The 22,207-nt window shown below is 47.6% G+C and overlaps 1 protein-coding gene across 6 annotated transcripts in view; it reads right to left on the bottom strand.

The window, feature by feature from the left end:
- Positions 1-22,207, bottom strand: part of Dap160 (dynamin associated protein 160) — an 87,620-nt gene that overhangs the window by 21,220 nt on the left and 44,193 nt on the right. For all 6 annotated transcript variants that reach the window (XM_065441134.1, XM_065441133.2, XM_065441136.2 and 3 more), the window contains 9 exons: positions 7,058-7,185; positions 6,567-6,673; positions 6,001-6,073; positions 4,967-5,074; positions 4,749-4,847; positions 3,191-3,430; positions 2,315-2,455; positions 2,080-2,207; positions 731-807 (listed from right to left, as the gene is read on the bottom strand). In XM_065441134.1, coding sequence (XP_065297206.1) covers positions 731-807; positions 2,080-2,207; positions 2,315-2,455; positions 3,191-3,430; positions 4,749-4,847; positions 4,967-5,074; positions 6,001-6,073; positions 6,567-6,673; positions 7,058-7,185 — 1,101 coding nt within the window. The remainder of the gene's footprint in view (positions 1-730; positions 808-2,079; positions 2,208-2,314; positions 2,456-3,190; positions 3,431-4,748; positions 4,848-4,966; positions 5,075-6,000; positions 6,074-6,566; positions 6,674-7,057; positions 7,186-22,207) is intronic.

Genomic DNA, 22,207 nt, shown 5'->3' with positions numbered 1-22,207 from the left:
TGGCATAAATAAAAAATCTGTTCCCTACAAGTCCATAAATTTTTCAGCTTTCTTTTTTTCACTCTTTTTAAGTGCAAGAAACCTTATCAAATTCGGTGCACTGTGGAGAAAAATGATTTCTCTGTTAATTAACGCGTGTTTTGAGGTACATCTTTCTCTTAGCTAGTACAACACGAAATAGTTTCGGCCACGAGCTCAAGCGTGTGTTCATATCGCGCCTGCGTTAAGGAATAAGCCAGGGACGCCGACGTCACTAGCGCGTAACTCGGCGACATTCAAATGTCCATAGCGTTCGAAGTCATCGACGAACTAACTCGTCAGTCGTGACACGACAATAAGCTTTCTCCTTCGTTCGAACTCATTTCAGTCACGCATCGACGCACGCAGCGCAAGGTTTACGCATAAGTACGCATAAAGTTACGCATAGAGTCGAGCCGCGCACGCCAGTGCAAAACAAGCATTACCTTTTCTCTTTCCTTTTTTTTCTTTTTTGTATGCCTTCCTCTTTCTCCGAGCGCACGATCACAGGAGCTAACGGCCCCGTCACGTCCTCTTACGCAATCGGACACTTCCGCTACACGACGTCTGAACGCAACGTAACCCAGACAGTCACGAATAGATAAGAAAAAAAACGAAAGATAAACAAGGGTACATAGAATCGACCCCGAAGAAAGGATAGCGCGACAGACTGAAACGGCGGAAGGGTGGGAAAAGCAACGTGCCGCTTTACCTGAGACCTTCATCTGTTTCGCCTCCGTGTTGCGGTAGTTGTGGGCCGCCTCTTTGATCTTCTTGACCCAGAGTAGCCTGCGCCAGGCAACGTATGGAGGACGAAAAACGGTTTGCGTGCGCAAGCGTATTCTACCGTTCCCGGGAACGAACGTCCTTCTCCGTTCCAATCCACTCTCACAAAATCGGCACGAGGTCTCCGTACCCTGCTAACTCAAACACCGTTTAGGCTTTCCTACAGCGGACAGCGACAATGCCTTAAGGCACTCAATGCCTTCACTCAGAACGGACTTCCGGTTCCGCCTCAAGAAAACATTCCTTTAGCCACGCGTAAATTTACTCGCTTAGCGAGTTTCGCGCAAGGTACGCTCGAAGGAATGACATGTTCGAGGTTGGCAAAGCATGGTTAGAGGACGTATAAGGCAAACAGGTGGACTACTATCGGCTGAGCTTATTTTGCCGCCATTAGTTTTACATACACGGACCTGCATGTGTACATGCGCGACGGCGAAAACAGAAGCAAGGACGCACATACGAAAATGCTGGACTCATAGCAACGGTCTGCGTTTATAAAGCTGAGTGCAAGAAGAAAAAAAAAAAAGGAAGGAAACCAAGTTTGCAGAAGCCCATCTGTTTGTCGTATATGTCCTCTATTCGTTCGTGGCCCAGACTTGCGATCAACATGTCTTTCGTTCAAGGTCTTGACTAACTAGCTCACGATGGCAAGTCCTTTTGAGTTAGTAATCTGCCTTATAGTAAGTTGCAGAATGAAAAAGGAGTGGCACTTTCGCAAGGGTTTATTGTTTTTTTCCCCTCTCTCGCTCGATAATTTACCGTAAGGCAACTTACTCTGCGGCAACTTACCATGCGGCAACTTACTGTCATATACGTGATACTTTTCAGCCATGGGTGTACACTCTAAAACACGGCAACTTGTATAAACACGCAGACGTGAACAACTTTACAGAATTAAGCGGCGCTTGTTAACATGAATAATGACAAGAGTAGCGCGCGGGCTTATAAATTAAAACAAATTACTCTAACTTACGGCACATTACCATTATTTACGAGAAATAGTGTGCAGTTACCTTCATAAATGTGCAGATGCGCACATTTATAAATGTTTGCACGTACAGAGGGCAAGTGTGCCGACGGGCTAGAATCAGCGATACGAAAGCGGCCGCTGAAGTACCGCGGCGCAAAAGAGCCCGCGACGTTCCCGTGAAATGGCCTCCCCCATGCACAATGACTGACAGCGAGAACCCGTGCATTAAGCATGGCTCGACTAATGAACATGGCTTCCCGCTTTGCTACAGGCAACGTAAAGAGTGCGAAGAGGAGATGACGCACTTCTCGTTGGCGTTGGCCGCGCGGAAGACGCTGCGGGGGGCGTCGGGAACCGATATCTGGAAGGTGTCGTCCGACGGGCTGCCTCCGTCCGAGCCGTCTTCCACCAGCACCGTGTTCAGGAACAGTGGCTGCTCGGCGGCACGGGGCATGAAGAGATACATAAACAAATGTACACGAGGCACTGACAATGGCTGTCGATGTAAGCAAATCGTCCAGGGCGGGCGAGTGGACTCACCTGCTTGTACAGCTTGTAGGAGGCGTTCATCGCCTTGTCGGACATGAAGACGTTGGTGACCCTGCCGACGTCGCGCATCGGCTGCGCCAGCAGCAGGAAGTCGTTGAACAGGAAGCCCACCAGCTCCTTGCCGCTCTTCACCTGCGCCGCGACGCAATCTGTTCATTCTACGCACACACGCAGCACAACTAATTATCTTTCTCTCCTGTTCGGCAGCGCCGCATTCAAGACACTGCGTGTACGAGGCTACTTTTGGTGAGACGCCGCCAGCCACGTCCCCATGCTCCTCAGGAATACTTAGATTAGATTAGATTTTAGATAGATAGATAGATAGATAGATAGATAGATAGATAGATAGATAGATAGATAGATAGATAGACAGACAGACAGACAGACAGACAGACAGACAGACAGACAGACAGACAGACAGACAGACAGACAGACAGACAGACAGACAGACAGACAGACGGACGGACGGACGGACGGACGGACGGACAGACGGACGGACGGACGGACGGACAGACAGACAGACAGACAGACAGACAGACAGACAGACAGACAGACAGACAGACAGACAGACAGACAGACAGACAGACAGACAGATAGCCGTCTCCATGTCGACATATCGCTTTGTTAGACGTAAACTCGGTACGTTGCATCATTAGTTATAACCGCCTGAGCTCGCACGTATACCAAGCCGGAACCATGGAAACGTAGGCGACTAGAAACGTATAAACAGTACAGGTACGGTCCTTCTTTTTTTTTTCGTTCACGTGCCGCGCCGTTCCCGCTCAGCGTGCGCCTCATTGCGTTCGCGGGGTCGCACGGGTATCATTAGTTCACGGGAACAATTGAGCCCACAAAGCCACAACGCACCTTGGTGAGCGATCCCGAGTGGAGGAACTTTCTGGACCCGAGGATGTTGGTGAGCGAGTTGAACACGAGCCTCTCGGAGATCCCGTTGCACTGTATGTGCGCCTGCGCCCACTCCAGCTGGTCGGCGTTCTCGCGCTCCTTGACCGCCTCGTTGATCTGGGTGCACAGCTGCTCGGCCTTCTCCAGCGCCTCGTCCAGGTAGCCGCGGTCAGGGTGGCTCGCGTCCGTGTACTCGCGGATCTGCGACCCCCCCTCCACCTCCCGCATGTCACGCACGCACACGAACGAACTCAACAGAAAGCGCGCAACGACGGCCTATATACACAGCTGGTGTACGCGTATTCTATTGCGGACAAGTGAAACGCGAACGGGAGAATTCCAACGCGAACATAAAGGAATAGCAGGAGGCCACTCAAAAGTAAAGCTTGAAACACTATAGTACTGAAGACTGCAGCAGCAGCAGCAGCAGCAGCTCCACCGGTAACGACGAGAACAATGACGGCACGATGGCTCGCACGTATACCGGGTCTCTGCGGCGACGGATGTCGCGGTATTTGCAGATGACGGAGCACTGGTGAGTTATTAGAGAGTTTTAGAATTGGGGGCGCAAGGCTCTGGGCCCCCAAGCCGCGTTGCGTCGGTTGCTCTTGGGTCTAGGTGAGCAGCAGAGTTTGAGGATTGGGTCGAACGCAGACAGCGTTGGGTTGAGCGCTCGGAGCGCCGCAATGTGGAAAATAGAAAGGTGCTTGAAAGAAAAAAAAATGAACTTCTTTTCTTACAAGTGAAAACAAACAGAATGCATTTTTGAGCAAAAAGAACGAACAATGAAACGTAAGAAACTGTGCTAGTACCGGTTAACATTACGAATTAAGTGTGCGATTCTAAGCCAAGCAAAGCCAATCAAAGCCAAGTGCTCTTAGTTGGTGTTTTCTTGTGACGCGCTGCGAAAAAACTGCGAGTTCACCCGCGTGAAATGGCGAACATCAGTCGAAGTAAATAAAGTTTGCTCTGCGACCATCTGCTGTACGCCATCGCTGTCACCCACGAGGGCGGCCCAAGACGGCTTGGGGGCCCACGCTAGTTTTCGATTCTTGGGTCTTGGGTTAACGCGAACGCAACAACCCAAGACTGGCTTGGGTTCTGCGCATGCGCACTTGTGGCGCGCAATTTTCTTGGGTCCCCAAGCCGCTTGGGCCCCCAATTCTAAAACTCTCTATTTTCTCCTAACGACTGACAATGGTCACAGCCTACGCAGTGCGTGCATCATTTCGAAACAGAAAAGGATCAGTAATAACGGCTACCTATATATGAGATGTGCGAAAAACTTTGCTTTTGGATTTTGTACGGTCGTGCCGTTATTCTTCCCTTCCGAAGAATGCTGCGTCGCTCGTGCGTCGAAGCTGTTATCAACCGCGTTGGTGCGGACCCTATACACTGAGCACAAAGTTCTGGTTTCGGCGCACTCAGTTAAGCCTTCCCGTACGCGGGCTCTCCTTGCCGACATAACACGGCCCCTTACTTCTCATTCGATCGTTCAAAAACTTGGAGCTCAGCGTACCTTCTTGATCATGAGAGGATATTTGGTCATCCTCTGCATGGGCTTGAGCAGGAAACTCGTGAAGGGCATGCCTCGCGTTCGCGGGTTCTTGCAGAATTCCTGCACGCGAGAGAGAGGAGTACGAAAGCAAGTATAGTGTTCGAGCAAACCACAGAACACCAAATTCAGGTGATTATACAGCTCATGTGAAATGCACGAAAAGAATGAGAAGAACTCACCCTGGTGAATGCCTTGAAGCGGGGGTCGTTTTCGGACCGTTGCTGAATGAAGGCCATGGATCGCACCTGGCAGCTGCAGAACCTCACGTACGGAGTAAGGTATGGAAGCTACGCAGGCAAACAGTACCGTTAGGAGAGGGGTGAACTTTTCGCCAAGGGTAAACGGACCCTAGCTTAGACACGTGACCGAAACGAACCGCATGCCGCGAATATGGGGTCCTCTTTTACCTTTATAACGCAAAAAAAAACACTCATAAATGTGGACAGTTCGCGCCTACAGTCTATACAGTCGGTTGAATCGTCAAACGAGCGTCACGAGAACCCTGGGCGCATTAGTTAGCTGCCATTTCAGGCGCACGCATTGTGGCTCGGCTACCTTTGACAGATACTGTATTCGCTTGATCCCCTTCAATGCGCTACGCCTTATATTTTCGCAACTTGCACTCACACAGATTGAGAACGGCAACTTCGCAGCCATTATATATATCGCTGGCATATCGAAGACAGCGGGCAACAAAAAGCCGCCGAGCTGTTTGAAGCTCCGACGACAACATGCACGCTTTGTCTCATACACCAATACAAAAAGCATTGCTTGAACGCCAAATAAAGGGAGAACGTACAAAGTACTATAGGTACGGCACAAATTAGTAATCAACTTCAGGCTTTGGATGATATCCCATATTGACCACAAAGTATCAAGGAAATAAATAATACGTATAGGCTTGCGAGTTATCGCGTTGTTGTCCTCAACCAGTATTGCAAAGATGTCACAAACCTACTGTCACTCCTTCCATTTTATTCCACCTGAGCATAGCTACAGGCTGAACAGTGAAACTAATCGACTGTACTGGACGGGAATGAAATAAAACCTGTACAAGAAAACGAAAGCGGCCATGACGAACACAAGCAAGTGTATAAAAGGGAAGAAAGAAAAAAAAGGGCAAGTGCCCACTGTCCAGTAGGGGGAAAAGAAAGATCTGAAGAAAATAAAAAGAAGAACACGAAGCCGTTGAAAGTCGAGCAGTGGCACTCACGCTTTCGCAGAGAATGTCTCCGATCATTTCGATGACGCCATCTTCGCTCATTCGCTGGCGCACTCTGAACGATCTGGAACGCAACACAAAGCGAGAGAGAGAGAGCTACTTCTAAAAGTGAATCGCGGGGAACACTCGCGCCACTACGAAACAGCGCGTCAAAGCGAACGCCATGCAAAAAGGGTCAATCGCGCTTTCGTGCGCGGGTCAAGGTTTTCATATGATATGGCTCGCACAGTGCATTCAATAGGCTATACAAAGCTCTCGCTCTCAGCGCATGCAGAGAGTATCAGCTGAGAAACCATTTCTATTTCTCTCTTTTCAATGGGCGTGAAGGATACGGCGCGTATGGACTGGTCGGTGGGCGACGCATGCAGAGCGGCCATTCTTCACGACGGGGTGACCGTGCGCTCCGAGACGTGACCTCCGAGTCCGGCCGCGGGCCGCGCATCGAGAATGCCATTACGGCGCGGGCAACACAACATCAACGACAACCCCGTCCACGCCTCCCAGAGCCCGAGGGTGGGTGGCCGTCGCGCTTCGACAAAATGGTCGTTGAGCCTCACTTGAGCATCTTGGTGTTGCTCATGATCAGCTCGGGCCAGTTCACGAAGATGAGCTTCACCTCCTCGTCGGACAACAGCGACGACTGTTTCATGGGGCGGTAGAACACCTGCGAGACGGGAGGAGAAGGGGGGGGGGTGCAAGGCCGCGCTGACGACAATGATGACCCCGAAGCATATCGACAGACCCCTGTACATCAAGCGCCAAGACAACCATCAGGAGGTGCACGTATGACACGTTTTTTTTTGTTTTGTTTTCCTCAAACGGTGCCAAATGGACACAGGGGGATGATTACAGCCAGCGAGTGATGTCTAGATGCAGTTTCTTACAGTACATACTCTACATGGCTTTGTGGAAACTACGTGTACAAATATGAAGCAAACTACCCTCTCCCCCTCGACTTTCTCCATGAAGGAAGAACAGACCCGCTGGCAGTCGAAAGGCAGGGGGCGCCTGGGGCGGGCGAGCGGGAGTGGATCTGCGATGTACCCACCTCTTTGACGAGGGTCAGGTCCTTGACGTAGTTCTCCTCCGTGGAGATGAGCTCGTAGATGTGACCCTGGCGCTTCTTCTCTCGAGTGCTGAGCGAAGGGCTGAACAGAATCTCCTGCAGGCTGCCGCCTGGAACGGGCGAGGGAAAAAAAAAAGAAAGAAAGTTATAACAATAGCGAAGAGCGCCGAAAATGCGGCTGTCCATTACAAGGACAGCGCACGCGAGCGTTCGAACTTTCGCATTATGCTGCCGATATGTATAAGCTGCTCCTAAAAGATCAAAAACGTCGTTTGTGCTGCCTACGCGGGTCCTTCTACGGCAGAGAAGTAGCCAGATGCATATGTTTCTCTATCAGAACGCCACCTGAAATTCAATGAATTTCAACTAGAATACTCTCCTCAGGAGTAGAAGCAAGTCACGAGCAACGTAACGCATCCAGATTGAGGACAATGCATACTTTAATTCACAGCATTCATCAACCAGCTACCTTGAAAACTTAGTGCGCAATAAACCTGACGAGTGAGCTCGAAGTTTCTTCAAGAGCTATTATGGGAAGACTTAGTGCGGTCATCGACCTAACAAAACGTTCAAACAATGACCCAATTTCATCGATTTAGACTGCGAGGAAAACGTTTAAGTTATATTGACGTTCGACATGTATGTTAAGTGCACATTCTGATTTTTTTTTCTTTGTAATCAAAGTTGAGTTTTTTTTTTTCTCTTGCGCATTTAAATCTCACTGAACAGCGATGCAGTGAAACGTAAATCCGAAGATTAAACCTTTTATCAAACGAGTCATCTAAAACGTAAATATAAGGCGTGCTTCCGGTGAAGCAATGACTGAACTATTTACGATTAACAAAGGCAAGGTTGTGGAAACAACGGACGAACGTACCTCTGTTTGAAGCTTAACTGGCACATATATTCAAAACCTTCAATGACGCCCTTGTTCCTCCAGAAACTTTTAGTCCAAATGTTTCTCCGAAGTGAGAACCGGCGTGACTAGCAGCGACACTGTCGAAACAGTTCTTCGATGAAGACGCTAATATGAGCTGTCGAAAGCCGAAAGGGTCATCAGCGAAAAATCGGCTAGTCATATATATACGCGCCGACTGCCTTGCCGAATAGTATTCACGAATAGTCTTTATGATGTGTATGAAACTCTTGCCGGTGCCAGACGCATAACTTCGCGCTTTCTGTTGCTTCTCTTGTTCGTTACTTTCGGTAAATCGGCCACCTCCACGGCCGGAAAATGTGAATGCGACCATTGTGAAACACAAGACCCTACGATCACATGGCAGTAGCATACACGTCGAAAACCAAGGAGTCAAAGAACTCGGCAGCAGACCAACAGCATACTGCACATCGTGCGAGAACAATCACGAGCCGGTCCTCATTGCCTACATACGCGGCGCGTCACTGGAGGCGAGCCGGCAAAATAATCTCTTCAGCGCCAACAAGCGCTGCGGCTGGAGGCGAGACAGCGACTCTGGAGGGAGTGGTGACGATCCTCTAGTTGACCCCGAGTTGCCACTTTTAGAGGCATCGATCATCGTGGACTATACGTGACACGAAGCGGCGCTTTTGCTAAAGCGCACCCCGACACGGAAGACCATGCAGCACGTGGCGGTCCCTTTATTGTGACCAGGCATCGCACTAACGCTCAATTGGCAGGAATTGAGTTCAAACGGCGCCAACAGGGCGGAGAGGGGACGCAGCTTAGCGCGAACGCGTGGCCCCAAGGCTGAGGATAAAGTCTCGCCGTGTATACAAGAGCGGGAGGGAGGGCGAAGGGGGGGAAGGAGGTGTAGAAGAAGGTTCATAACAAAGAGAAAGCCGCTATCCGAACAGCCTCCGGGACTTCCCGTATGACGTGTCCGAAGCGACCATGCTGGATCCCGGCTGCGAAAAAAAAGAAGCCCCAGTCTCAGTCGCGCCACGCAGCCCTGCTTGTGCCTCATTGTCACGTGGAGAACGCGATGCCACCAACTGCAACACGCGGTCGTGCGCTGCCGAGACAGCAGGTAAGTCACGTGGGTGAGAAGGCTCACGCATTTTGCATACTCGTGCGCGAATCCTGTGAGAATGTAACGAAGACACCCACGCTCATTGGTCCAAGCCATGTGACGCTGCTAGTGTCGGTTTCCTGATTGATGGAGATTTCCAACGGGAGTACATAAAAAAAATGTTACAGCAGGTCTAATGTACTCGTTGGATGGAATCAACGTTAATCGAGCCTTCAAAATGCCGATTGAAAAGTTTCACTTGAATGCTGAGCAAATACATACACGGGGCTTGCAAGTTTGCTTTATTTATAAGTACGCGCAAGCGTACTTATAAATCGCTTCACTGTCTTGTCGCAGAAACTTTGTGTCCTTTCGCTTCGCGGTAACGCGCGCACGTTCGTGTTCTGCATCGCGTTTTGCCGCACAAAGCGAATACGCGCCCGCCCCGCGGCACGACAAGACGCGGATGCGACTCTCGCTAGCACCGAACTGTTCCCAGAGACTTCCGGAAATCTCTGCATATGCGGCTGGCTAGCGCCATAAAAGCCAGCTTCGGCATTGCCGCCCAGACTAGCGCGAGCCCTCGCAGGAACACTTCTCGAAATGTTCGACGTGCCACTCTTCGCCCACAGGAACACGCGACAAGGCTGCCCTACTCCACAGCAGTACAATAAGCTCGCGCATGAGAGAGAGAGAGAGAGAGAGAGAGAGAGAGAGAGACGGAATTTAGTGTAACGGTTCATGGACACCGAATAGAAACACTTATATGGGTTTAGAGTACCAAAACCAAACAGTAGTTTCGCTAATTTCGCGGCAAAGGTTGATTATGGTAATAAGCTGAAATTAAGGTTATAGTTACATATATATATATATATATATATATATATATATATATATATATATATATATATATATATATATATATATATATTTCAATTTCGCACAGAAACCCCACCGTCGGTACGTCGGTATGACGTCACGGATTTTAATGTATTTTCTTTATATTTGTGTCGTTGTGGCTCAGTAAAAGTTATTGAATCTTGCTAAGTTTAGTTCTTGGATCTTTTAGAAAAAAATGTATAACCCGACACGATGGTCCAGTCGCTACGGCGCTGCGCTGCTGAGGTCGCGGGTTCGATTCCGATTGCGGGGGGCCGCATTCCGATGGGGGCGGAATTAATGCAAGAAACGCATGTGTAGCGTGCATCCGGTTCACGGTGATGACGATGATTACAAAAAAGGCGCCGAATTCGGCGCCGTTTTTGTAATCATGCTTAACCAACTAGCCCACCAACACATGCTCAGATGACGATGAACCTCCTTTGTGGCTCGTATCCACGAAGGGGTATAGGTCAAGAATCGGGTGGGAGAGGTCAAAGAACCCCAGGTGGTGAAAATCAATTTGGAGCACCCCCCCCAACCCCCCCAATAGTGCGTGTCTCATAATGAGACCGCGGTTTCGGCACGTCAAACCCTGAAATTGAGTTTTAGAACAACGTAGTCCATTTTTAATGACCAAAAAAAAAAAGGAAGTTAGTGGCAGACTCAACCGTAGTTGTGATTTACGCAATGCGAAGCATCGCGCGAATCGTTGCAGCTCAGACAAAGACGCGTGTAGAGCTGGTGGGGCCCTGTCGTTTTCCTATTGCCTAGTGTTTCAAGACGCCGAGGGAAACCGAACCAGCTAAACCAGCGCGACACTCGTCCGCGTCTACTGCTCCAGCTGTTTATTCATTGATAAACTGGATCTTCTGCGTAACCACGTTCTTCAAACAAATTCTCTTTCGTCGTCCCCATCTCGCGGCTGTCAACCGTAGCCTCAGCTAGCGAGCGACGCTCGTTCACGTCTCTTGCTCCAGGTAATATGATAGCGGCCAAAAGTACGCCTAGATTGACTGATAAATGTAAATATCTATAAGAAAGGATGCCATTTGACCTAACATGGGGGGCAAAGGATCAGGTGAAAGGAAGGATGCCTGCCTCCTAGGCGAAGGCAAGCAAAGCGTTAATGCTTGTGGTGGTGTCTCCTTGGGGCGCGACCTAGTCACCATAAGAGGTCGAGTGTGCTTGTTCCTGAGGCTGCGTGCAACAGGACAAGATCAGATCATAGGTTTTATATCGACGTTGAACGCAGGACTGTTAGGACACCCCACTTGTGTTCCTCTCCACTTGCTCAGCGCATTCGGTGTAATGAATGCCATAGCTCTTGCCCTGTCGATAAGAACCTGGGATGACCTGGGGAGGCCAGTGGAAATGGGAGGAAGCATGCCATATATCCACTCATGCTCCAGTCGGGCAATCTAGTGGTCTTGTACAGTGACAGATTCCGGTGAGACGTGGGTGTGGTCTAGCACTGGTGGGCTCACGTCAAGACTTTGAGCAGAATGATTTGCTAGCCTAAACTGATTCGGCGTTGCTTTTTAACATCCCTCTAAAGCCAAAATAAACGAAATCTATGACAGGGAGCTGGTGCGGAAGCTTGACTGTGGCGCCGCCACCATACATCGCGTTTGCGTTGTCTTCCGCAGCACACTTAAACTGGAACGGCAGACGTATTCCGCAGACTTATCAGTTACACAATTAAAAGAATATAATGGTATTTTTAACGTCCTTCGCAAATACGCGCCTGTTTGTTCTACGAGCTTGTTCCGAGTGCAAGAAAGTATGTAACGCATAATGGTTAGCTTGTTGGAGCTGCCGAAAGTGGAAGGTTTGATCGCCACGACGGCCGGCAAGCAAAGTACCTGAAGTTCGTAAAGGCTAAGGTTCTTCCAGGAAAATCTCGCGGGCAAATCCGCTGATAAAAGAATTAGCAGTAGATAAGGCTTTCGAAAATCACACTCTGAACAAATAGTACGTACATCGTGCCAGGCCTTTATTGCTCTAGGCCCCACATTCTGGGCACAACCACTGCAGGAACAGATGTCTACAGCGCCGGCTCGGTACACAAGCAGCAAAACAGGATGCTGTCACAATATTAGCGGTAATACGTCCACGTTGTTAAAGATACACTAAATGGTAAGCGCCGAATCGCGTCACAATGGCAAGCTGCTTTCTCGATGCTGGTTCCACAGACAGAGGCGGCTTATATAGGGTTGCAGAAAGTGAGTTAACCTTAGTTGCAAAAGGGATGACTCAATGGACTGGATAGAGTATACAGGGCTTGTTGGACGTGGTTATGGAAATGCATGTCAAACATCACCGTTGAATTTTGCGCCCAGGTGGTGGCACCAATCCCATCAATTTATGGAGACACTCATCTTCGCCCACCGTTTCGAGCAAGAAAGGAGTTATAAAGTAGGCATGGCGAGTTAATTTTCTCGTTTCTTTTTGAAATCAATGTTTGAGAGCAGAAGTCTTCTTTATTAATAGGTTAGTAATATCCCCATAATTTATTCATAAGCCATAAGCCCGCTCTATCCGGTGATGCCGAAATCCATGAGGCCACAGGGAGCTGGTGCGGAAGTTCGACTGTGACATCGCCATCGTGCTTCCCGTTTGCGTCCCCTTCCGTAGCATACCTAAAGGCCAACTGCAGCAAAATTTCACTTCGGCTAAATTGGTTACAAACCGGTACCGTGTACAACCGTCTAAGGACCACACCCCTAATTTGGCAGCCCAAAATTGAGACGCAGTTTCGCCCGAAAGGCGAAGCATCGATTGCGATAGCGAATTAGTAGACGGCTATACGAAGTAAGGACATAGCTTTGCCTGCCGTATGAACTTGTATAAATTAACAAGCATGGTATCAGGCGCGCACAAGTCTGGGGCGCGGCCACGACCTGTACAACCTGTAAACCACATTACAAAAACAAAGCAAATATATGCAGGCTTGGCGATCCCTCTTCTACTTAGTTCTCTGCTCTTTCTCAAACAAAGGACATAACTACGAAACGTACTACATGCTTCGCGTGGGTCTGACGCTTTTCCTTTATCTTACAAGCCCTGGTTGACATATATACCGTAGCATATCCATCGGGAGCATTTCTTTGTCCATCCTAGACCTGTCAGGCCTTGCGTTCGTGTCTGTTGTACTGTTTTATTGGTCCCCGATGTACGCTTTTTTGAAACAATGTTAACGGAATACTAAACATAGATGAATTAGCCACCCGACCTTGAACGTAATGTTGTCCTGTAAACATCCTCTCAGCGTCACAGGTATATACCATCGCAATGCAGAGCAACGTCAGCGCTGCATTCATTCGTTTCCTAGCGCGTTAATTACCGCCGCTATGTATGAGACATGCGGGAAATGCGGTGCAATGCGCCATTGCCGCCTGTGAAGGCGGCTACTAAAAAGGAAATTTTCGTTTAGTGAACGCCTGCAGCTGCTGAACATATATTTTATGTGCTGGTTTTTGCTCGAGTGTTAAGCAAAAAGGAGGCATATACCACATTCATATTGTTTCGCTGCGCGGCGGAGCCGAAGAGGATATGGAAAAACTGCGCGCGGTGGAGAAAATGCCCGACGGCCTGCGACCTCATCTCTACGCCCCCTCGATCATTGTAAATAAATCCACCTCGTCCGTAACAATATAGTCTTATATATATGATATATGATATATCTTGATATATATGATATATACACATGATATATCTTGACCACTTGCTTACAAGTGGGAAGCATTCATTGGTTTGTAATACATGTACTTATCATTTACGATAGGGCAAAATCGGGTGAAACCCGACTTTGAACAAAGAACTGTTTCTCTGGGTGCAAAAAATCGTTAGTTACCTGGTTTTACACGTGAACGAAGGACCCTAGGGCTAGGTATAAAGTGTAAAAGCAATCTTTCAAAGCTACAGTACAAGCAATTGTCCCATTTTCTTACTAACATATACTAAATAACACCTAAGCAACGACGCATGCACCTGTTGGTTAGCGGATACTCCACATACCCCAGCACGTCGCCTACGAGGCTTTCAGCGCGCTGCGGACGTCGCTTAATTTCAGAAGTCACGCCAAGCCGTCGCGCTTGTCCTCCACCATCTCAACGTTCTGGATCATGCGCTATTTTCGGTGAGCGGGATGGCGCCGTATGTTTGTTGCAATGGCAATTATATGGGCACGCCAGGTGCATTTCTGTCGTTGCCGTCGCCGTGATGTTCCGCATAAGGCCCAAGGCCGATAACACCGTAGCCGCGCGCCCTACGCAGTACCGTATTTTCGCAATTCTAAGCACCCCCCGATTCTAAGCACTCCCCCCCCTCTATTTTCGCGAAAGAATTGGGAAAAAAGTTTGCATGCGAATCTAAGCACCCGCCCCCCTTCCTATTTGTTAGGAAGCGCGCGTGGCCAAGGCCGCAGGGCGCTTGCTCACTCTGTCATCGAGCCGGAGCCGTCGGAGTCCCGAGGTGGCACGGCGTCCGCGGCGCGTGTACGCCGTACAGCCTGACTGTATACGGATGTATGGCAAAAGCTGCAGAAAGCGTCCCCACCAACCATCGCGAAGAGGATTTCGGACGCTTGGAAGCGGGTTCAAGTGGACGTTGTGGTCAAATCATTTAAGAACTGCTCGATCACAAACCACTTTGACGGAACGGAAGACGACCTGCTGTGGGATACCGAGAGCGGCGGTTCAAGAGGTGCGACGAACTCGAGTGGCAGTGATAGTAACTGAGCATCTGACGCAAGCGGTGGGTTCACTGTGTGCACCGATTTTTCTTTCGAATGTTTGCAAAATAAAATGTTATTTCTCGCACCCGTGTCGTCGTGATGTCGCAGCGAAAAGAGGGAGGGGGGGTCATTATTAGATTTTTCGAATCTTAGCACCCCCCCCCCCTCACTTTGGGCATCGCGATCGTGAAAAAAAAGGGGGTGGTTAGAATCGAGTAAATACGGTACATGCGAGTGAAAGCGTGCGACCGGAGCCTACGATCAGCGGCTCAATCTCGCCCGCGCGGAAGGGAGGAGAGCGGTGAGGAAGCGCGCCGTCTTCCCTCGCGCGCGGGGCACCCAACGCTGCGAGGCGCTGAGGGGAAGGGACGGAGGAGGAGGAGGAGTGCGTTCTACTCCGGCAGCAACTGGGCATGTGGCGGCTCCGTGCGGTCGCGCGGCCGTATCTTGAGAGCGATCTACCTTGGGGGGTAAAATCCAGGTGTATCGACGGTTCGTAGCTTGGTGCGTGTTGTGTATTCTCGACGCTGAAGCGATAGACAGCACGAAGGCCACTTCGTTCGCTGCTGCTGCCGCCGCGCTGCCAGCGTTTCGATAGCGAGTGTACACGATCATCGAGTGTGACGGGTTCACGCTTGCTGTGCGCGCTGACACCATGCTTGTTAATTTATTTGAAGTAGTAAAGGCAAGGCGCAGAAGACCAGGACTCAGGAAGAACAACACAAACGACAGAACCGGCGCGTGTTCTTCTTCCCGAGTCCTGGTCTTCTGCGCCTTGCCTTTACTACTTCAAGCATGAACCAACTAGCCCGAGCAAGAGTTTTACTTGTTAATTTAGTTAGCAAGCGAATGTTGACAGGTTTACACGGTCGATAATAGTGCTATCCTTACTTCGTATGGCTGTCTGCTAATTTTCTATTGCAATCGAAGCTTCGTCTTTCTGGCGAAACTGCAACTTTTTTTCTTTAAGTTTCGGTTAAATTTTTTTCGTGCTTTTCTAGTGCGTTCACGGGTAATTTAGACGCAAAACTTGGGACGCTCCGAAACTAGGCATTTTAAGGGGTCCGAAAATTTCGTAGTAGTCATTCTTTGAGCCACCCTTTTAGTAAAAGCAACACATTTTTTTTTTTCACTTCCACACAGGTAACCTACCAACTTAACACTACGTTTCCTTTACTGTCCTTTGGCAGCAGCTTTGTGCAGTGACATGCCTACTGCTTTTCCAGGAGATGGCGATGTCAGTTCATTAGCATTAGGAGGATATGGCCGACTGAATTAAAGGGAAATACGAAGTGAAGCTAAATCGATAGAATATTCGTCTCGAAGTACATCATCGTTTTCTGTGGGCCATGGATGGAAACACTTTACTTTAAATCCGACAAAGATTGACGACCCGGGCTCAGGTATCCCATGAGGGGACTTCGAGGCCTTGCCTCGTCGCCGCCTCTCGGGCCTGCTGGACTGCCAACTCTTGTGTCTTGAGGTTGGAGCTGCGCAGAGGTGCGGCCTACTTCTACAAGAGAGCCTCCGGAGCTACTGCCATTTTAGCTGATATAACAGGACACTCCTACAACATGTGTGAGAGCGTCGCTGTAGTTTCCTTACAAAACTTGCAAAGAGCACTCGGGTATTGTGCGGGGAAAATGTGCCGCAATCGCAACGGACTGGGGAAAGTTGCCTGCAGTTGTCGCCAGACGACAGCCTGGCGACGTTCCAGTCTGGGGTGAGGTGGGGGCAATACCCTCCTGCCTAGCTGGTACTGCTTGGTGATGTCGTTGTACCTGACTAAGCGTTCCCGCGTGTTTCGAACCAGGAGTTCCGAACTCGAAGAGGGGGTCTCCGATTCCGCGCGGCGGGTCAGTTCTCGCGCAGAGCGGTGTGCTACCTCGTTCAAATTAGGGGGACCCTCGTCTGTGGGGGAGGCGACGTGCGCTGGGAACAACATGACCGCGGTGGTATCGAAGTGCTGCCGACCAGCTTTCTTTAAGATCTGAAGGGCTGTATATATTGTTACAAGGAGAATATGACGTCGTCTTGTTTAAAATTGTTGCCAGAAGTCCCGTTGCTGCTCAATGTCAACTGCCCGCACTAAAACGGGACAGCTGACGTAATCTCCGCGAGGCCTCCGTCTATGCCGTGACGACACAGTGGAGGAACCATAGTTCACAACAAGCGGCGCCACTCCGATTTTCTACTTTTGTCGTAATCTCGCTTATACAAGCTCTCTTCTCGCTACGAATTTGATTTGTTATTACACGTCTTTCAATCTCACACAACTTAGTATTTTCCTTTACTGTCCCTTTAGCACAATAAGTACAAGAGGAAAGAAATATTTCGCTACATGCCACAGTAATTTAAGTGAAAGGATGGAAATGTGATGATGGCGGGCGCAGGGTGTGTATATACAGAAGACGCAAAACAGAGGTAAATGGTAGTCTCTGGAAGAGGCTTGTGAACTTGACCCTGTAATGCTCGAACACAGTTCCACATCAAGAAAAATGAGAACATGTTCACCTCTACTTCTGGTCATGGACAGTTCGTTTGTACAAGAAAAACAACAAACCGTTATTTGAGTTAGAACTTATTTAGTAAGGCTAGTAATTTGTTTGCTGAACTTTTCTTGACTGAGAACTTGCTCCAGCGTATCCAAAATGCTACCATATATAGGCTCACCACTAAGTTTTCTGCACTTAGCGTTTGGAAGTATCAGACTCGGCACAGCATGTGATACCTTGGGCATAATAGGGTTAAGACAGCCATAATGATTCGAAAAAGTAATCGCTGAGTTAGGTGGGCAAAAACATGCAAGGATTGTTCACAAAATAATTTCCCATTGTCGTAACAAATATGCATTACCATGCAGAGTATAAACCTCATGTCTTCTGGTTAAAACGTTATCATTACATTCTGATGCTTCAGCCAATACAAGCTTGCTTCCTTAATTTATTCACATTTTTCATGAAGCTTTTAGCCAACTTGGAATACGTTTTGGAGAACACTGTTCCAGGTGAAGCTGTAACAAGCACAATTTGAGTGCAAACAGAAACGAAGCTTCAATGAACTGTTACATGTGCACTGAAGACAATTATCTAAATGCACAAGAAGTCCCAGAATAATCAGGGAGGCATAAATGCATAATACCTATGATTTACAGCTGTTTTCTAAACTCAAAGTTCCTTCCTCCATGATGTCTCATTGTCATAAATTGCAATGTGAACGGGAAATAAGAACACCACCGTCTACGTCTCGTTACTTCAGAGCAAAACATGGTGTCACAATGTGATTGGCCAATCAAAATTACACAGTTCTGAAAATTGCTGTCCAAGCCTCAGCTGCACCAATGCCCGAAACACTGGTGGAAGTGGAAGCACAAAGACACATACTAGTTCACTTTGACAGCGTTTTGCTTTATGTTGACAGTACATCACTGCACATGGGAACAGATAGCTTAACTGACTGTTGCCAAAATGAGTATTCACACCACTGCAGAGTGCACACAGTGGACAATACCAGACATTCAAACTACTGAGAGAATGTGAAGCTACTCTGTACTGTAGCCATTCACCTTGCACAACAGGCAGCCAGGCATTACCAGTCAAAAGAAAGGCGCTTGATGAACTCTACAATATACACATGCACAACCACATAGACAGCTCTATGGTCCTTCATTTCTGTCTTGCTCTTGTACTCTTTATCAATAATCATTAAACTTGAACCATCAAACTGATTGACTGACGACTGACCAAACAGGTTTGCTAGAACAGCCCGGACACATCTAGAAACAGAAACGTAATCAAAGTCTGGCTTTTAACAACGCAGATGTTCAGTCCATTGCATGCTCCTCGATAGCTCAAGAATAGAACAGCAGTTTACAAAATATCCAGCAACAGCAAGTCAAGAAAGAGAGATAAATCAACAAGCAAGGAAACAAGTATTGTTATGCTACTTACAGGCTACCCACCAACATAACTAAAGAGCTAGATACTATCACATGTGTTTCATGTTACTGGTAGTGTTCATTGTTGCAACAGCCAAAAGGTCTCCACCCCCCTTTTGTATCTTTAGTAAATAACAAAAAAGTCCCGCAGTTAACGCCTCACCTTCAGGATTTTTCCTGGCTATGCCACAGTTGTTACTTATATGCAAGTGCATCAGGGCTCACTACCAAAGGTAGGCATATTCAGATGACTGCAAGCACTGTTAATAACAGATGGGTTTTACATCTCTCACTGGGGCTATGAGGAAAAGCTTAGTAGCAGAGGCTTCAGTTTAACACAAACCATTTAAAATTTTCAATTCACATAAGCACACAAATTATTGATTTTTGCTTGAATTAGAATGCAGCAGCCACAGTTGGGAATCAAACGTGTAATTTTGTGGTCAGCATGTGCTGCCATTGCTAGCTGCTTGCACTGTTAAATATCGTGAAGGAACAGCAAGTTGCTGATATAACTTGACAAATCAGTGCAAAACACAGGGCTTTACTGCCCACATTCCAACATTGACACCTGCAAGACAGCACCATTTTGACTTTCCACACTCGTAAGACGCTGAGCTGCAACTTCAAGACGTCGTAGCCATAAGTAAGGGCACTGCTACGAAATGCCGAACTTTTAACGACTTTTTTTGATTAGGCAACAGGAAAGCAGACTATTCTGAGCCTACAGACCACAGACCAAATAGCCGATAGCAGATGAAGAGCTGCCATTCTAGTATTGACACATGTACATTGTTGATCTTGTTTTCAGTTACTTCTTTTCTTGGCTAAACCCTGTTACAGGGTTATTACTTGGTGCAAGATGCAGCTGCAGGTATCGGTACTTTCCCAAATGTTGTCATTGATTCTGTCGTGAGAGAATCTTGTCAACTCAAATTCACATGACAACATCCCTTTTTATCGCTTATTGTACTGTCATTAGCTTTCTCCCAACTTTCCTTGCTAGTCTCATAGTCCTGGCCCCATAAACAACTGTTGGCAGAATACACTCACAATTTTGCCATGGTATTTCCATGGACAGCATGTTAATAGCCATGGTTGGTTTAACCCTGAATAGCATTGATACACCCCACAATGTGTTGTGCTGCACATGCCAGCTAAATTATCACATGCTCCGCTCCTTCTTTTTATAGAAGCTGCTGGAAGTTGCTAACACTACATGCAAGTTTTACAACACCTCAGTGCATACCCGTCCTTTAGCAAAGCCTAGCATACAGGCCGAGTTTACCCTTTTGCAGCCATTGAAACCATTTACGTAATAACCAATGCAGCAGAAATGCCAGGTTGGGAAATTATAACAGTAACTTGTGTGCCAGACCGCGCACACTTTGGACTGAGCAAAATTCAGGCGCTTCACAAGAGTTTAAAGGGTGACAAAAGAGTCACACCAGAAAAAATTTATTAAACCTCTCTATGCATCTCAAATAAGATAAATGCAAAAAAAAGCAACACAACAGTGTCCAACCCACTTACTTACATATCTACAAAAAGACATTTCCATATTCCAACAGTTACCTTGCACATAAACAACCACTCTGGCCATGGCTCAGAGATACAAAAGAAGCTACTTGCAATAACATTATGTAGTACCACCTGATCAAAGAAGCTTCTTTCATTTATGTATTTTTTGATTTAGCAGACACATCACCATGGTTAGTGCACTAGGAAAGGCAACGCACATATGAAACCGGTGAGGCCGAGTGAGGCTACACAGACACTTTCAGATACAGTTCATTATTATGCGGCCCCTGGCAAAGGCAAGGGCAATTGCTTGAGGACAGCATACGGCTAAGCTATAGTTAAAACTGTTTGCACACAGCACAAATAAATACAAGGGTTGAGTGAACACCAATGGAAGTCAAGTATAATCCATGGGAGTGTACTGGAGTGCTTAGAAGTGAACAGAGTACGCATAGTACATGTTGGGCCTGCCTCAAAGACAGAAGGACCTCAAAAAGAGCTCCTGGAATCTACTACTGCCACTGAAGGGATTGTTAGACTGAAGAAAAGAGCAAGAATTCCAGGTGATGCAAAAATGGAGAAGAGGTTTCATAGCCTATGTCAACATTAGAAGCAAAAAGCACATGCACTGACAAATGATACAACTACCAATCAGTTGCATGAAAGTAATATATATGCAGAAAAAAAATTGAGTCGAGATAAAAGCCTACCTAAAAGCAAGTGACATGACGATTGGTCAAGTCACAGCACAATCCATGAGGAACGTTGAAGTAATGTGTTCGATCAGTTTAGAAGCAGTCGGGGTTTGTATTTGTCTCAGAACGAGCGTCACAAACAAACCAGGCAGCGGTACAACATTAGTAAAGAAAAAAAAAAGAGCAATGAAGCTATAATATGGTAAAATACGTTAACAGCCATAGAAAAAAAAAAGCGCAGAACTGCTAATACAGTCAGTCAGATCCTGCTCAGAAGCTAAGCATGAAATGAGACAGAAATGCATGTTTAAAATCCATTAATCTTTTTTTTTGTGTGTGTGTGTAAAAACTTGACATGAAAAAACCTACAACACGTAACAACCAATGTCCCCCGTAACAGCAGATGTATACAGTAAATGCTAAACAACGTGCCTTAAAGAGCAGTGATAAGAAAAACCGCAGCTTAAACAGTTTTGGCATGCATCGGCTGCAAAAACAACAGATGTGCAAAGCAAGCAAAAGGTGGGGCGTGAGCCGCTACAGGAGATTCTAACAATCGCTCAGTCCCCGCAAGAGTGAAGCTTCTTCGGGCAACAGAACCAGCTGTCTGCGGTAACTCTTCAGAGATGCTTTCAGAAAACAAACTTTCTTAAAAAATACTTCTAAACAGCAACTACAAAAACAACAAGCGGGGAAAAAAAAGTAGGAACGCCACTGCCTCAGAACAAAAACAAACTCACAGGTGTCCACATCAGTGCAATAGGCATTCAGAGTCAAAAAGAGTTCCTGCAGCACTGACTGGCACATAAAAAAAAAAAAAGAAGAAGAGGAGGAGAAGGAACGGTGAGCATGAAGAGCAGTTCCCCCTTTGGCAGAGAATTGCGAAGAGGAGAGATTCGGAGCACGCGTAATGTCTCAAACGAAGAAGGTGGAACAGAGGAACAAGTGATGTGTGTGTGTTTGAAGGAGTAGGAAGAGGAGTAGTAGGTTCCAGGGCCGGCTCAATGCGCTTCCCTTCTCTCTCCCTCTTTCTCTCAAGTTTCGTCAACGGGACATCCTGCGGAGAGACACAAAACACTAGTGTTACCCCCTGCACTGTCAGGGCTGATAGATTTAAGCCAATAAAATGTACTCGGTACAGACAAGAGCACCCTGAAGCAAGGCTGCAAAAGTTTCCACAAAAGCTGAGCTACTGTTAGCTGCTAGGTTAGGTCCCGTATTTGCTAAAGTCCTCAAGAATGGGGAGCAATCTTTTTCGGAAATCGTCCACGGTCATTACAAGACTGCGGAGTCCACAGCTGCCTGCGCCTAGCATGGAGTACATCAACCAAAGAAACGCAAACCTTAAACTAGAGCCGTGCATGTTTTACATTA

This window comes from Dermacentor albipictus, chromosome 5 (assembly GCF_038994185.2).
Source record: "Dermacentor albipictus isolate Rhodes 1998 colony chromosome 5, USDA_Dalb.pri_finalv2, whole genome shotgun sequence".
NCBI classification, from domain to species: Eukaryota; Metazoa; Arthropoda; class Arachnida; order Ixodida; family Ixodidae; genus Dermacentor; species Dermacentor albipictus.
Note: the sequence above shows the minus strand (reverse complement) of the source record. Positions and strands in the feature narration are given on the sequence as shown.